At 42.6% G+C, this 17,189-nt stretch overlaps 1 protein-coding gene across 3 annotated transcripts in view; it reads left to right on the top strand.

Moving 5' to 3' along the window:
- Positions 1-17,189, top strand: part of edil3a (EGF-like repeats and discoidin I-like domains 3a) — a 127,972-nt gene that overhangs the window by 17,135 nt on the left and 93,648 nt on the right. The window contains exons 2-3 of one of the 3 annotated variants that reach the window (XM_048244166.1): positions 7,254-7,382; positions 16,890-16,919. In XM_048244166.1, coding sequence (XP_048100123.1) covers positions 7,254-7,382; positions 16,890-16,919 — 159 coding nt within the window. The remainder of the gene's footprint in view (positions 1-7,253; positions 7,383-16,889; positions 16,920-17,189) is intronic. The other 2 variants (XM_048244167.1, XM_048244168.1) reach the window with 2 other exon arrangements.

Genomic DNA, 17,189 nt, shown 5'->3' on the forward strand with positions numbered 1-17,189 from the left:
CTTCTGGGATGTCGGCGTGTCTCCTTAATAATTCATCCTCATTTTCGGTTCTTAAGAAGGGTTCTTGATAAAAGAGTTGGACACACTCTGACTGGCTCTGAATCAGCTCCCACCTCCACACACACACCCTCCCTACACAAAGACATGTATCAGAAGCAGATGTGGAGTTCATGTTTTATGTATCACATTAAGTACGACAACTTGAAAAACAACTTCTCTTCAAAGTCAGCTAGACAAGATGAAGAGGCTACTATTCTCTACAATCTTAAAAACACACAGATGGGTTCTGGGTACTACTTGGTATGAAAAGGACAAGTGAGTCCAGTTGCATAACAACAGACATGTTTTATTTCTCCAAGAAAAGTATGATGACTATTTGTCTTTATTAGTGTCATCGACCAATGCTGAGGTAATGATTGTTTCAGGAAAACAAAACTGTGTGAATGTTTTATTGAACAACCACAGTAAACACTGTGTTAATTAATTAAATACAGTGTACAACTGAGTGTGTGTGTTTGTGTGTGTGTGTGTGTGTGTGTGTGTGTGTGTGTGTGTGTAGTACATTTTTTTGTTCAATAGCAGTCAGATTGCGAAAGATAAAGGGCATTATATTCCATTCCTAAAGTGCACACATACTAATAAAACACACTTAACATAGATTAAAACCATATGCCTGCATTGTAAAGATGCATGGATTTAATAAAAGACAGGATATGGAGTTCCTTCGACTGTGAAAAAGTAAATAATAATTGTTCATTAAATGCTCTTCAAAATATTTTCAAATAGTCAACTGGGACCCTCTGTCACCTTATGGGTTGGGTTTAGTTTAGCAATCGCCAAGGTTAAGCACGGACACTTGATTTTTCCAGACCTGAGACACTCTATTCTCACAGTGTTTACAAATGCACACACACACACACACACACACACACACACACACACACACACACACACACACAAAATGAAATTCGATAACAAGTTGAAGTTTTTTTGTTTTTATCTCTCAAATCAAGTGTGCCTCATTTATAGTCGAGTGTTATTGTACTGTTCAAAAGGCTCTGTAGAATTACTTTTAAGTAGACTTGCTTTCAAATTGATATGCCATTGATATGGATTTAAGGGCCTACCTTCACCATTAGTCACTGTCAGCTCAAAATAGTTTCACTTACTGTGTCACACTACTAAGTCAAAATGGTGCATGCAGCTTTCTGATAACCTCATTCATAACTCTCCTCTTTTATGCCCGTAACCATATAACAGTCACCAAAGTACATGTATTCTAACAGGGGGTAGGCCAGCAATCTTTTTTAAAAGATCAACTCAGCAAGTGCATGTTGTCATTGAAATTGCACATCCAGTATTTGTCAGACTAAATTACTGATGATGCCAGGATGTACTGGTATTCCAAAAAAAAAAAGAATTTTGTCAGATTGTGCCCTAATAATGTCAATCAGTTACCACAGGGACTAAATGTATTTCACATGACAGGGCAAGGTACAAAGCCAAAGGTATGGGAAGGGCCAGGAAAACCACATCATGAAGTCTTCACATTCTGAATTTCCCAAATCACATTATTCACGTTTGGTCCAATTATTTATTAATTTCTGATTGGACCAGAGGCATTCTATTAGACATTAGTAAAATCTCAGGAGATCCCCACTCACATTACAGTAGTAATTACAGCTAGTAATCACTCTGCATTTTGCATTGAACTGTCCAACAAAAACGTTCCATTCTTTCAAAGAGAGAGAGCAGTGATTTCATAAGGTCACATTTGAGTAAGAAGTTTTAGTAAATAAAGAGTAGGTGAATGTTCTGTCCACTCTGGCTTATGCCATATTGCTTAACTAATAATCTAGATTATTAAAAGCTTAACTTTTGGCTTTTTGTGTGGGAGCATCTATTGGGTTGTCTGCTATTCAGCACATAACTATGTTCTTCACTGCTATCAAAACATTGTACTCTGAAGAATTATAGGCCAAAATAGTTTCTGCTTTGGTACCACAACTCCCCTTGCTCTCTCTCCATTGCAATAATCATAGAGGAATCCCCATCTCTGTTACAGTTTCCAGACACACTGCAAATACCAGCCCTAAATTAGCCAACCGATCTCTTTTTCCATGTTGTGGTCATAAATGACCTCACTTAACTGACACTTAGCTTTTCTCTTTTATCTATTTAACATTCCTTTAACGTCTCTACTAACACTCCATGGCTGAATTCTTGCACTTCTGCACGCTAAACTTTTGCTCCCTTGGCATCCAACCATTTACGTGGTTTCTAGTATCTTACAGAAGGGTAGCAGAGCTCACCGTCTTTGCAACAGGGGGCTATCTTGTGTCTGCGGATCTCAATCAACTGACTCTTGTGACTGGTCAGCTAATAGTGTGGAAACACAGAGCTGGTGTGCCCCTTTCAATCAACTGTCTTTCTCAGGCACCTTTCAGTGAGGTCTCCTGTTTAAACGATTAAGCTCACTTGATGTGTCCATAGTCCGTCTGATTAGACCCTATTCATATCCATGCCCCAACTTAATGTCCAAAGCTTTTATTGTAAAGGGAGAAAAGACATGTTTAGATGAATCATCTAATTTTGTTAAATTAAATATTAAATAACATTATGTCTGTTTCTGTTACACACCCCTGACTAAAAGCAAAAGAGCTTGATCAGCTGGAGACTTCGCTCACTGCCATGCAGAACTGAAAGGCTGAGGAAGTCATTTGTTCCTAGGGCCATTGAACTGTTCAATGCCTCACTAAAGGGAAGAGGAGAAATAGACTTCTCTGCTTAGTCTGTCTACCTCTCCACCCTCTCCATGTTTGAGTACTGACTGCCCACTACTGCTTTACTACTGTTTTACTACTGTTTTACTAATGTACACAGCCTAATGTTTTCACTACTGTTTTACTGCGACACTGTTTTTCATGCTATATTAGCACACATGATCATTGGCTGCGGTCAGGCTTCTGCTACAATACTGAATGAATGAATGGCTATAACCCTATTACCTCAACCTGTTCTTGCACGGAAATAGTTTTTTATTTTACCCTGTCTACATTATACTTTACTCTCCTATTTGTCCATATTATTTATGCTGGTCTCTAGACCTTACTCTTGCACTGTTGCACTGTTGGACTAATGTTGGACAGCTTTTTGCACCTTCACCATGACACTCACTGTACAGTGGAGTTTAGTTATATGTTTATACTTATGTTTACCATTTCTGCTGTAAGTGCATGTTGTGTGTTATGTCTGTATGCTACTGAGACCCTTGAATTTCCCCTTGGGGATCAATAAAGTATCTATCTATCATCTATCTACTATAGACACACAGAGTATATCTAAGAATTAGGCCTACGTTTATAGTAATACAAGCATACAAGTCACAGAATCACTCAACAGTTCTAAGTGATTCAAATATGCTCACAAAAGTAATGAGATCCCAACAGATTTAAAGATATCTGGGAGCAAAGGGGACTAATGAATGTAATGAATAATATTGTTTTCTAATATTTTGTTTTTGATATAGAAAGACTTAGAGGGGGACCTTTAAGGCAACACTATTATACCAGAGAGACCAGAGGCGATTCTAGACCTAGAGCTTTGCTGGGGCACAGGCCCCCAACTCCCAATACATTAAAAAAAAAAAAATAATAATAATAACTGTGCGCGCAATATGAAATAAATGGCTAGCCTGATTTGGACCATCACATATCTCCCCTAGGTCACAGACATCCTCCTCCATACTCTGAATAGTTTTACGTCTAGCCCTCATCATGTCCTCATCCGTTTCTTGCCTGTCTCTCTCCTCCTCCTCCTCCCCCTGCCTGGTACTGGACTGCCCAACCTCTTTCTCCCCTCTCTTCTCCCTCTCTTCGACCTTCTTCTCCTCCTCCAGCACTCTCTCCCTCAATTGTTGTAGCAGCCACTATCCAGCAACATCCTTATTTAAGTTTGCCATTAAACCATTGATCAAATCACAGCACTGGCTATTACCAGCATAAATGTTAATGTTACCGTTAATGTGGGCAAAATTATCATACCTCCCTCATCCTCCTCACTGTTCCTCTCCCTCTGCCTCTGTTCAGGAAGAATTTTCTGATGTCCATCTCTGAATAGTTTGTCAGAAGGCTATGTTTAATTTTACAGTAGGACAGCTTCACAAACAGTATAGGCTACTTTTACAGGACTCTCTACAGTATACGTATACATTACTTATAGGCCTACTTATTAATTGTCCGCATGTGTGCAGGCAGCCTACGCATGGTGTGAGTGTGTGTGTGAGTGAGAGAGCACAAGCTGGTAAACTGTTGCTAAATTTAGGCTACAATGACGCTAAGCATTGAAAAACAGATGCTAGTTATGTGGGTAACAGTAACACTCTCTAACAGCGATCAACTTGTCATTTTTTCTGTCAAACAAGTTGTGAATTTGTTGTAACATTAAACAGGGGACGACTTACTCTGTGCTCAAAGTGATGTAATGAGCTCCAGCGGATTCCACAGTGTATGTGTGTGCAGTACAACGAAACACTCGGAAGAATCATGTGAACGATTTTCATTGGTCTTACCCAATCTTACCCAGCTACAGAGGTGCTATTTCCTGATTGGCTATTATGGCCCCTTTCTTTATTCCTTTTTTTTTTTTTTTATTGGCTGGTAAGTGACAGGCTCTGGTCATGATTAAAGCAGGCACGAAGATGCGCTCAGGAATGCCGTTTCCAGGAGCCGCGCTAGAATTTTACTGGGGCACTGGAGACTTTTACTAAGGCACGTGCCCCAGTGAATAAGGTCTAGTGACGCCCCTGAGAGAGACAGCCAATCTGTTTTTTTCTCTTGCTAAGCATTGTTCTGATACTCAAAAAGCATTATTAGTTATTAAAAAGCCCCCTGCTTTCCTGCTAAAATAACTTAAATTGGCAAAAGGGTCCAATGCTAAAAGGGTTTAGAGTACACTCCTTAGCTAAGGAGTATCCAGACATCTTGTAGCTTTGGAAGGACTCCAGTCTCTAGTAAGCAAAATCTCTTATAGACACTCCAAAGAACGTAAGTGTGCTACTGTTTGTGCACTGGTTTTGCTGTAAATAATTATATTTGCGTCAATATTAAAATGTTTGCATCATATTTGTATTTAAACCATTTGTGTGGCAAACAAAGGCATCTATTATTCATACAGTGCTTGAATAAGTGAGCGCAAAGGCACAATTAGCATTTCTCTCCAGTAGCTGCAATAAGATGTAAAGTCTAAACATTAATTACCACTCTCTTTACATTCTCATTCCAGACATGGTTGTGCTTACCCTTTTGTCTTATTTACCCTCTGTGCTATTTGAGGCTCATGTGCTGTCTGAAGCTGGTTAGAAACAGCAGGATATCAGAGTGCTTTATCGCAGACCAAAACCCTTGAAAGGAGAAAAAATCCCATTGAGGCAACTTTCAATTCCCTCTTGGAAAGGGAATTTTTTGCATATGGTCTGTGTTTATGGCTGAGGTTAGGTGATCTCCATATTAAACGAAATATACCTGGTACCACAGATGGATCAGTATTACTATTGGCTTGGCTTGCTGGCACTACAGTGGTCAGGATGAGCAGAGTCTGATTCATTGGAGTTGGCCCCTGCTCAAAGCACATGTACTGTAGAAGGTAGCCATTGGTCAACATTTACTTTTTGCCTCTTTTCCATGGGAAAGTGCTGTTTCTGTTGGATCTTCACACAGTGATTGAATAAGGTCATCACTGTCTAGGAATATCCCATATCCTCTGTCCTCCACCTGTTACCAGCTGTCCTGCAGACGTACAGTCGCGATACTCCTGAGTTGGGGAGGGGGTGGATCAGGAAAAGGACAGTCCCCGAGGGGATTTCCCTACTTGCGCAGCTCCAGACGACTTTTAAGTCTTCAAAGGCCCAATTGCCATCTCCTGTCCTCAGGCAGACTCCACTCCCCTGTGCAAACCTTTCAGTGCTAAACGCTCAGTCTGCTCCCTGACATTGCTTCCTTTCATTGCAGTGCTCACTGCACACACTGTGTTCTTACCACCACCCCCCCTCCCCCTCTCTCTCTTGGGCTTTTTCTCTTTCTTTCTTTCTTTCTTTCTTTCTTTCTTTCTCTCTCTTACCCCCTCTCATCCCCCTCTCTCTAACACACTCTCTTTTTTGTATCTCTTCCTATCTATCTATCTGTGGGTCTGGCGTTCCTCCTCTGAGCTCTTCATCAGGGTGTTTTGGCTTGTTAAGCCATCTGCGTCTGTCTTTCATGTTTGCCTCCAGCGCCAAGTGTCTCCGTGTGTTTTGTTATTTCGCGCCATCTTGCCCGGGGCTTCCAGGAGCTATTCCCTGCAGCCATTATATCCAATTAGCAGGAGAAACGCTGCTATACCTCCCCGTCTCCCCCCTCCACCCTCCCAGCCCCCCTACCCCAAACCGCCTTCCCACTAGCTATTCCCACCCTTCCTCTCAATAGGAAGGAAGGCAATTCCCTGCCCGCATTTCTCCCTCGTACGTTGACAAAAAAAAAAACACTGCCAATGCACTCTGCATGCTTGGAAGGTTTATAGAGCATTGTTTCATTATTGCGTGTGCCAATTACACAGCTCCCAAGCAAATCGTCCTCATAAACCAGCTGTTGTCTCCAGGGCCCCTCACCCCAGTGTCGCTCCTCTCCATTATCACCGACCAACTGCAAGGCTGCTGAGGCTCTTACCCGGCTCTGACCTGCTTTGATGATGACGTGTTACATTAGGGCAGAATAGCCTCAGACAGGTTACAGGCATGTTAGCCCACACGGGGGTCAGGTACTCTGCGTCGCTCTGTTGCTGGAGTGCACGTGGATGTGGTTTGCGCGAGGACCTTGGTGCATGCTGAAGCAAATATGGCCCCATAAGATAAGCTCTGCTCGGAGCCCCCAGGAGATAAAGATGGGGGCTTCTTCATCTCCCCTGCACGATCCTCGTCTGACACCACCTTCGTCCCTCTGCAGCCTGTTTTAGCTCTAGTGATGCTTTCAGGCATTCACACAAAGAATTATGAAATATTGTGATATCTGTATGCTCCTGCCCTATGGTCAGCCTGAAATGTAAATAAAAATAAATAAATTGTAGCTAACTAGAATGTTTCTGACCACCAAGAGTGACATAATAATAATAATTGCCAGATGGCTCGTTTTTTTCAGAAATAACCTCTAATAACCACCTTTTTTTGTTGTTTGCTAGCTATTGTCTGATCTTCTCTCTGTTTGTTTATCCTGTCATTGCAGAGGAGACGTGCGAGCCCAACCCATGTGAGAATGGGGGCACCTGCCTCACAGCACTGAGCAACGAGGCGTACACATGTGAGTGTCGCACCGGCTTCACAGGGCTCAAGTGTGCTAGTAATATGGAGGTTGGTAAGTGACCCAGAGATCAACGGCAGATGTGTTTGGTGTTTGTTCGTGTTATTAGTGCTGTGACCTCAGCCGTCTATTAGGCAGCACCACCTGTACAGATGTGCTCATTTGTTTGTTTGTTTGTTTGTTAGTTTGTGTGTTTGTGTGTGCCTTCCTTGCTCATTTGTGCAGTAACGTGACAACTATCTGTCTCATGCCACCCAACAAACTATCAACATTGTAGTGTATGTTTGGGTGGGTGGGTGGGTGTTTCTTCTTTTCCTTTCTTTTGAAGAGGGAAAATGTGAAAGTGGTTTAACATGTGGCTGTCATCTTTAAAGAGGAACACATGCCCCACAAAAGTCCCTCGTAGGCTGTGTGGCAGCTTGAGTTTTACAAATATGTAACCACCCCCCCCCCCCTTTTTTTCCCTGAGGTTGCATGCCAGTCTTAATCCTAATTTATGCTTTGGAATTACCTTCAGAGGTCTCAGAAAAACGTACTCCATACTTTCCACTCTACTCTCTGTGTGTGTTGCCACCACTTCATTTTCCGTTTTCCTTTCATTCCTTCCCCCTCCCTCCATCTTGTTTAGCCAGTAATTCCCATCAGCCACCTGACATATGTTTTATTTACATACACACATTTTTTTGTGAAGCTCATAAAATAATAAAACCACTGAGGCTGGTTTCTGACCTGACCACATGTTAACAATATGCTGCTACCGTGGCACTTAAAAGGGTATGGAAATAACCGCTTCTTTATGATAGTTACATTCTTTTTTTAAAAGAAAAAAAAAGCTTTTATTCCTCTCCCGCCCCAATTGAGATTCTTCACAGATGTCGTGCTTTATGACACATTACAGTAAATCATCAGCCAGACTCACATAGGGCTGTTTTGTCATTTACTGATCATTTTACGTTGTGCACTGAAATGTTTCACAGACAGCAGTCATCACGGGGTCCTTGGTATTTGGCGTGAGCATCGAGTGCTGGGCTTTAAATGTGGGGTCTTTGAGATAGCAGGAAAGCACATCGCCTCGGCCTTGCTCGCTCGCTCACTCACTCGCCCCCTTGACTCTTCACAGGCTTAACTTGTCCGTCTCTATCATCGTGTACCAGTGCATGCTGCGCCGGGCACTCACGTGGGCGAGCTGGACAGACACATGTGGGCCAACAGGAAGAGAGAGAGAGAGAGAGAGAGAGAGAGAGAGAGAGAGAGAGAGAGAGAGAGAGAGAGAGAGAGAGAGAGAGAGAGAGGAGGTCCCTTCTGCAACTAACTTCCATGGGCCGGAGTTTCAGTGCTAGATCTGATATACAACTTTACTCTGACAGAGAGAGAGAGAGAGAGAGAGAGAGAGAGAGAGAAACTTTTTGACATTTAAAAAACCATTGTATGGATCAAAAACACCTTAAAAAACTACTATGAGCCCTCCTCAACCCCCCCACCCCCAGTCTACTCTGAGAGAGAGGGAGAGAAAGAGAGAAAGAGAGAGAGAGAGAGAGATTAATTGAAACCACAGTTTTTTTGCCCTTGGTCTCTTTATTGAGTGGAATTTAATTTTCTCAAATGTCTCTGTAGTCTTGATGAAACACCAGCCTGTTTGTTAATAATAAGCAATTGAGATTGTGGGTTTTTTGTTGCTGTAATTTTGCATTGTGTTTTATTTCCGATGTTGGGTATTTATTTTCGATGTTGGGTAATGTCACTTCTGTTAACGTTTAAACAAAACAGAGAGCTAGCTCACTACTCCTTCCCCCTCCCTCCCGTGCAATTTAAACTCTCCTAAATGCGCATCTCTGGAACAGCTTGTTATGTTTTTATGGTCCAGGCTGGACCAAGTTGTTTTTGTTGCCATTTTTGGAGCCTGGCCTGTCCACAGAGACGCATTTTTTTACAGTGTATTCAGGGCACAGGCAGCTAGCGGATGGTGAGGTGATGTTTGCTGTGTGTGACAAAAAAATGTTTTAGCTTAAAAACCGTGTAACATCGCTTAGAGCACCTTTAAGGATACAGGACAATTCATGACTAGGTCCATAGCCCATTTGAAATTATTCCAGCATATCTGGGAAAAAAGACAAACATCAAATATGTGAATTTCTGCCTGAGACAAAGTAAACCTCATTATGCAGTTTAACAGCTAATGTAGTTTACTTTGTCTGTTAAACTGCATTAGCTGTCCCCGCACCAAATTCGCCGAAACAGGAAATCTTCTGATTTCTATCCCATTTGGAGTAAAGCTGCTTCACCCTGCCAACTGCTGATTGTGAGCGAATGCTTCGCTTTGAAATCATCCGATGATCATGCACTGAGGAGAACTGTGCCATTGAGCTCCTTCCTGCTAACACGCACTTGGGTTGTTTTTCTGGCACAGCCGATGAAAGCAGCTGCACAAAGCATATCGATTGAAAGCAAAAGATGCTGATAGCCATAGATCCAGAGAATGATGGGGATCTTAAGTGCCTGTTCTTTGTGTATAAAGTCAAAAACACTCTCACCACTTTGACTTGTCACCTTTTTAATTTCCCATTTCTGCATAATTGCAGCAATACAATACTGTTTTGAACAGCAATGCTTAATAACAACGTCAAGGGCAGGGCCTTCAAATTCAGATTACCCTCAGGCCACTTGGTAGGTGATCTTAAAAGGGGACCAGTGCAATAGGGAATGAGGGAAAATGTTCTATGATCTCAAAATGGTCTTTAGTACCCATAGCTCATTTACCCCTTGTTGGTGCTTTAATCAAGTGCCAAAATGAAGTACTGTACTGTTGTATTGATGCGTACAGTAAGCCTACAGTAGGCCTACAGTGTGCATACATGTCATATTCTGCCTCTGTATTTGCTTTCAGACTGGCATTTCTAAACATCAAAGAAGATGATTTTCTTGGCAGATGGTATTCACAACCTGCACAAGAACATTTACAGTCTTTCAAAAATAGCTTTAGTTATTGCTTAACTTAACTAGTTTCAATGCAGACAGAATATTCCTTTATGGCTCTTTGGAAGAAGAACTTCTGCTGGAAGGAGAGGGCTCTCAAATGTTGGCATGCCTTTCTCTTACATCACCTTCAAGCCCTTTATAGACTCATCAACATGTTTGGTAGTGTAATGGTGCTTTAAATTAAGTCTTTAGAGATTTTCTCTTTGCAAATCAGACCAGTTGCAGCCCCATTAAACTCAATGAAGAAAGACTCCCATGTCCACTTTTCTTGAAAAAGCCATGTTCCTGGTCAAGCTCTCTATTTCTAAAGAGACGTGTTTGCTTACATTAAGTGACAGCAAACTACATTAAGGTGTTTGCAACAAATAGCTCGATTGGTTGCCTGGTAACAGCTTGATCCTTTGATTATTTGGGTTGGATGACCCAGCAGCGTTCCGTAATTATGCAAAACTTTAGTCTGTGTAACTGTAGTCACAAAGCTAGCTAAGTATTTTAAAGATAAAAATACATTAAAAAAAATAGTACAAAACTAAAACATGGGACAAATCACATTAAACATCTAGCAACAAAAGGGGCACATTAAACTTGTCTTTTGGTCTATAAAAAGGGTTCAGACCAAAGCAATGATAAACAAATTTCTCCACCTTTAGCCAAACTGGCATACCATTCTCACAACACTGAATTGTTTTGCATGACATAGCCAGGCCTACAGATAACTCAGGAGCATGCTGATGCCCCCAAGTGGATGAGGTCTATTAATGTAAGCATACAGTCTAAACCAAAGTGCAAGTCGGTTTCTGGCAATACCCCCTAACAGTACGTCACATATTTCTTTTCTTTTTTTTTTGTTATGTTGGAAGAGGCAGGGAAAAACACTTATCAGTCAGCCTTTTTCCTCAGCTGTTCTGAAGAAGAGGGTATTATTTTGTGGTAAGCAGCTTAAAGGACGTAATTCTTTTCTGACTGTCCTAATTCAAAACAGATGAGAGAGTGAGGGGAAGAGCAGGAAACCCTTTAAAGCCACACGTAAACATTGCAGCTCGTGGTTTGCGGACAGTCTTCTCGGCCACTTATGTAGCGCAGACAAGGCTGCAAAATAGCCATGAATTTGTTCCAAATCAACACATTGGCATAATTTCACTACAGCTTGTGATCAAAGCTCACATTAGGTTCTACCTCTCTGTGTGTGGGCATGTTTGGGTCACAGTGTTTTTAGAGTGCGTATTTTTGTGTTTATTAACCTACTGTATGTACTGTGTGTGTGTGTGTGTGTGTGTTCGTGTGTGCGTGCGTGCGTGCGTGCATGTGTGTGTGTGACTGTAAGTCTGTTTTTACCAGGAGATGATACCAAGGCACTTCATCTCCATTCAAATTCTCATGACTCTGTTCTTTCTTGCTTACATCAGTCACTGTGGAGATAGTAGAAAGGCAGACAGCCCACATGTTTAGGGATTGTTTCCCACCACCAGCAATTAAGATGATAACATAATCAGATAATTAGTTTCATTAAGTAATTATCATGCCCTGAGTAGAATATAAGCTCTTTGTAAATGTTGGCCTGTCGTGAGCCTGGTTTTATGCCTGCCAAGTAAAATTTTGGCATTCTTCATCAAGGATCTTTTAGTAGATCCATTGATGACAGTGATAATTCTTCGTATGAGCACAATATAATTATCCCTATCTCCAGTCAGCCCAATGTAATTTCTCATTCTACATTAATGCTGGAGGGGGAAAAAAACGCAAAGGGCCTTTGTGCAACACAGTCGGCTAGTGTGCTTGTGGAAGACGCACAAATAAGATTTGTCGACTCTGGAGGGTGGCCTTTTAGTGGACGGCATTAACAGTGACAGGGCCGCCAGTCCTGCCTGCCACATCACTAAATGGAGATTAGACCCATTACCCTGATTGGCTCTGACCTTCTTTTATGTCCGCCGACTGAACAAAGAGGAACAGGAGAGACAGGCCTTTGTCCGGGACTTGTCAGCGGGGCTGAGTGCTATATAACATGGCTGCTCGGCACCTCCGGCTCATCTCATGATTTTCTTTTCTTTTGTCGTACAGCTGACAGCAGAAATCCAAGCAGCACTTTAGGGTGTCAGTCCCAGTTTAAATCATTCGGTATCATTGCGCGGGACACACAGGTCTGGGTTGGGGTTGTCGTGTTTGGTGTGTTTTCGCTCTGAAAATAAGCGGCTGTCTGCATATCGCGATTCCCATGTGTCCTCTTTCAACCTTTGTCTCTTGCTGTGGCTTCTGTTTGTTGACGTCGGAAAACAACCTGTGGCCCGAGTTTGTATCACACACGCACAGAGGGCCTCCGTTCAGATGAGATTAGAGTAGAGGCGGATTCACATATATATATATACATGGAAAAAAACCTGGGCCTCTTTCCTGGGCAAACTAGACACGGCCGCCTCTATCTCCCCCTCACACCTTTAGAGGTCGGTATCAGGCAGGAGTGGCTTGTGCCCTACCATAATATATTTGGTTATGACTTCCTCCAGGTTGACTTTCAGATTAGGGCAATCTGTCCCTGGGCTTAGTCTTATCACCGCCCGGCCAGGATTATATGAATGACGGAGCTGCGGCCCGCTTCCAGAAATAAGTCATCATCACGGTTCTCGTCTCTCTCCGTCTCTCTCTCTCTCTCTCTCTCTCTCTCTCTCTCTCTCTCTCTCTCCCACTCTCTTTCTCATTCCTCATTGGTGTTCTGGCTTAGGAAAAGTGTCTGTAAAAGGGGCCTTTGATTTGGAAAGGAAATGGTGCCCATGGTGAAGGTTATGGTCAAAGTGGCGAGAGAGTGTTGTCTGTCTCCACCTGTGGTGACTGAGTCTTGAGTGATGTGTGGCTTTGCATGCTGGTTAAGTGCCCTTTAATCTTAATAAATAAGTGGACTCCACCGTTCAGATGATGACCATAGTTGGGAAGAAATTGCATTCTCCCTTGTTATTGTATTTGGCAAAGTCTTTATGATTACTGGAAATAGTACAGTGAGGCGTGGGCAGTGAGATGTGTTTGTGTTGGGTTGTGGTGGGTAACTTCTTCTGACTTTTGAGAAGTCCAAGGAATTCTAGATCTCAAATCTGTCTTGCCCCCCCACAACACACACAGATTTTCTTGGAATTCCACATATTGATGACAAATTATTATATCGGCCTACATTTTCTCATTGCATATGTGCATATGAAGCACTATCTACAAATCCATCCACACAGTATTTCTCTCCCTCTCTTTCTCTGAGTGTGTGTGTGTGTGTGTGTATGTGTACTGCATGTGAAAGACAGCATTATTAATACTTGGAATTCTCAGAGATGATAAAATGTTTATAGAGGATGTGTCAGGCATGGCGATTTCGAAATAAGCTTTTTGTCGTTATTCACTGCGTTCACTTTACCTGTGGTGTGGTTTGTCACACCAGCGCTTCAATTAAACCCAACCTCATAGAAAATAGTATATCATATAATTTGAAAGCCTTAAATGTGTCAGGAGCCCTGTTTTCTTTTTATCAGACACATAGTTTAATAGTTTATAAAATAGTAGTTTAAAAGATTATCAGCTGGTTTTATGTTAGTACACCATTTCAAAGTGTAAGGAATCTAATATGTTGCAAATATGTTGGTCAGAGAATTGAAAAATTGGTTTCAGAATTTACAGGCCTTCTGCTACTGCTGTACTGTGGCTGTGGTTGTTATCAGACATGTCAAAAGACTCATGAATTGTGAGACACTCCATTTCGCTGAAGACTCAAGAGATTCATGAATTGTGAGACACTCTCTTTTGTTATTTGTTTACAACTCCCATGGCGATGGGGAGATTCAAAATAGCACAGCATATTCAAACAAGTCTCACCATTTCATCCAAAGTTCAAGTAAGATGATAGTGAAACTGGCAAAGAGAAAGGAGTGAAAACAGGGAAGGAAAAAGAAAGAGAGAGAACAGAGAGATAGTGAAGGATAGGAAAGAGAGAGAGAAATGGAAAGATGTGGTGAGAAAGGAGAGATAGTGAGAGAGAGAAAGCAAGAAGGAAAGAGAGAGACAGAGAGAGAGATAGTGAAATTCTGCAGCTCACTCCTGGCTCTCTTTGGTCTCCTGGTTGGACTGAGGCCTTGTTTTCATGTTTACTGTCTTGGCCAAATCCCCCTTGTTCAGCGGCTTGTCTCTGAATGGAGATAACGCTGGACTCAGAGCTCTGTCTGGACAACCGGCCACACAGAGAGCAGAGATGGGCCTCGAGCACACTCACTGCGGGACAGGCCCTGACGGATCTCTCTCTCTCTCTCTCTCTTTTTCACACACACGTTCTCTCTTTTCCCTGTTGTCTAGCTCACTGGAGCAAAAAACACAGTGAGAAGTCAAAGAATGCATGCCCTCCCTTTCTGAGTATTGATAATTATCTCAGACATACAAGGAACAGCACAGCACAGCACAGCACACAACATCTGGGTTCGTCATTGCTCTCAGATGTTATGTGTATAAATATCTTCTTCCCACTGGCTTTGTTGCGTGCAAATTTCCCAGAGGACCCAGAAGACGTGTGAAAGCAATGTTGCTATATTTTTTTGTATCAGTTCTCAGTGTTTTCAATTAAATATTTATATTTTCATGCATTTCTGTGGTGGAGCAGGAGCAAAGGTTGTGTCTCGTCTGGGAAAGATGCAAATTCATAGTGTGTGTGTGTGTGCGTATGCGTGTGTGTGTGTGTATTTTATTAAAAATTTTTACACGCCAGTAAAACACTGACATACAGTCCCCCTTGTCTAAATTGCAGAATCCGATCCCTTAGTGTGCAGACCAGTGCCAACAGCCTCGCTTCTACTCCATCCCTATTCCCTACCATTTTCATGGCTCATGACCCTCCCTCTCCCTCTTGTGTGTGTGGGGGAATGTCATATTAATTCCATGTGAAAATGCATATATATATATATGCATACCTAATAAGCAGAATTCTAATTAGTAAAAGTCTTCCTCGTTAAGATGTTTACCTTGGCTGTTGAAAAGGGAACGTGATGTACTTTCACGCCGTGTCTCTCCAACACTTATTAGGCGAGCAAGCTTTAATATTTAATTTAGTCTCTAATGTGTTTGTACCATCTTCAATCGCAGAGGTTGAGCTCTAGGTCTTGGGAAATCATGCCATTTGTTGACTAATTGCACACTTGTTTATCCAGATAGCACGCTGAGAATCACATCCACATGGTACAGACTGTTGCGACAAAACACAAGAATCCTCGACAACCTCTTTCAGATGATAATGAAAAGACTGGAAAGGTCGACAGGAACTCTTTTCTTTTTCCCTTCTCTCTCTCTCGCTGTCTTTTCTTTCTTGCACATAACGTGGCCTACTGGTTAGCACTCTGGACTTGTAACCGGAGGGTTGCCGGTTCGAGCCCCGTCCAGTGGGCCGTGGCTGAAGTGCCCTTGAGCAAGGCACCTAACCCCTCACTGCTCCCCGAGCGCCGCCGTTGAAGCAGGCAGCTCCCTGCGCCGGGATTAGTGTGTGCTTCTGTTCACTGTGTGCTATTTGTGTTTCACTAATTCACCGATTGGGTTAAATGCAAGGACCAAATTTCCCTCACCGGATCAAAAAAGTATATATACTTATATACTCTCATTCTTTTTCTTCTTGATAACCTTGAATCCCATTTCATGTCCCTCTCTTTCTGTCTCATTCTCTTTCCTTCAATCCCTCTCACCCACCCATCCCCCCTCTCTCTCTCTCCCTCCCTCTCTTCCTCCTGTGCCCTCCTCCCTCTGGACTCCAGGGGTCGGAGCGCAAAGGCCCTCTCTCAGCCTCGTGTAGCCGGTGATTGGCTTGATGGAGGGTGATGATAATGTCTCGGGACACGCCAGGGTTCATCCTCGCCATTCAGCAGCACGGGGCGGAGTGATTAAAAATCATAGGCGCACTTCAGGCCCGAAGCCCCCCAACTCCACCCCCCATCCCACTGGAGTAATAAACATAGGATCACAGAGGAGGACAGGCCAGGATTCAGGCACTGCATGCAACTCACTGCTGAGTTTGGAACTAGATAGGAGATGGAGAGGGAGGTAGGGAGTGAGAGAGAGAGAGAGAGAGAGAGAGAGAGAGAGAGAGAGAGAGAGAGAGAGAGAGAGAGAGAGAGAGAGGCAGAGAGAGAAAAAAAAAAGAGTGTGTTTAAGGGAGAGGCAGAGAGGCCGAACCTCATTTGCGCTCTCGGTGTTGTGGAGTGGCGTGCCAAACTTTTAATTGTGTTTGTTTGTCATAGTGACAGTGTTATTATCATATAATGCATATGCATGTCTGTGTGAAGTTAATGGAGGATGTTTGAGCCAGAGTGGCACAGGCTAACAGTAAATTGATTAGGTGATGAATTCATGATCAATTCATTATTTAACCTCGGTATTAGCAAATGCATTATTTATAAATGTTTCTGTATGTATTTGTTTGTGTGTGTGTGTGTGTGTGTGTGTGTGTGTGTGTTTGTGTGTGTGTGTGTGTGTGTGTGTGTGTGTGTGTGTGTGTGTGTGTCTGTGTGTCCTGTGTGTGCATTATTTGGTTATAAGCAGTTCATGGAGTGAACACTTTTCCTTCTCTCTCTATTTCAGCGGCAGATGGTGAGGACCCAACTCAAGCAGGTGGGATATTTCTAGAGTTGGTAACTGTTGTGTCTCCCTGGTGTGGCATCCCAAAGCTGTATATTTCCTCTGCTGCCACTGACTTCTATCGCACATGTCTCTCTCTCTCTCACACACACACACACACACACACACACTGTGTTAAAGTTTTCTCTTAGTTTAAGTCAAACATCACAATTCAGAACTCTTTCTGAGATTCTATATTTCCCATTGGCAAGCACACAAACATGCATTAGTTCGCAGGTATACCATTTTGAGTACTATATTAGG

The sequence above is a fragment of the Alosa alosa genome, chromosome 5 (genome assembly GCF_017589495.1).
Source record: "Alosa alosa isolate M-15738 ecotype Scorff River chromosome 5, AALO_Geno_1.1, whole genome shotgun sequence".
NCBI classification, from domain to species: Eukaryota; Metazoa; Chordata; class Actinopteri; order Clupeiformes; family Clupeidae; genus Alosa; species Alosa alosa.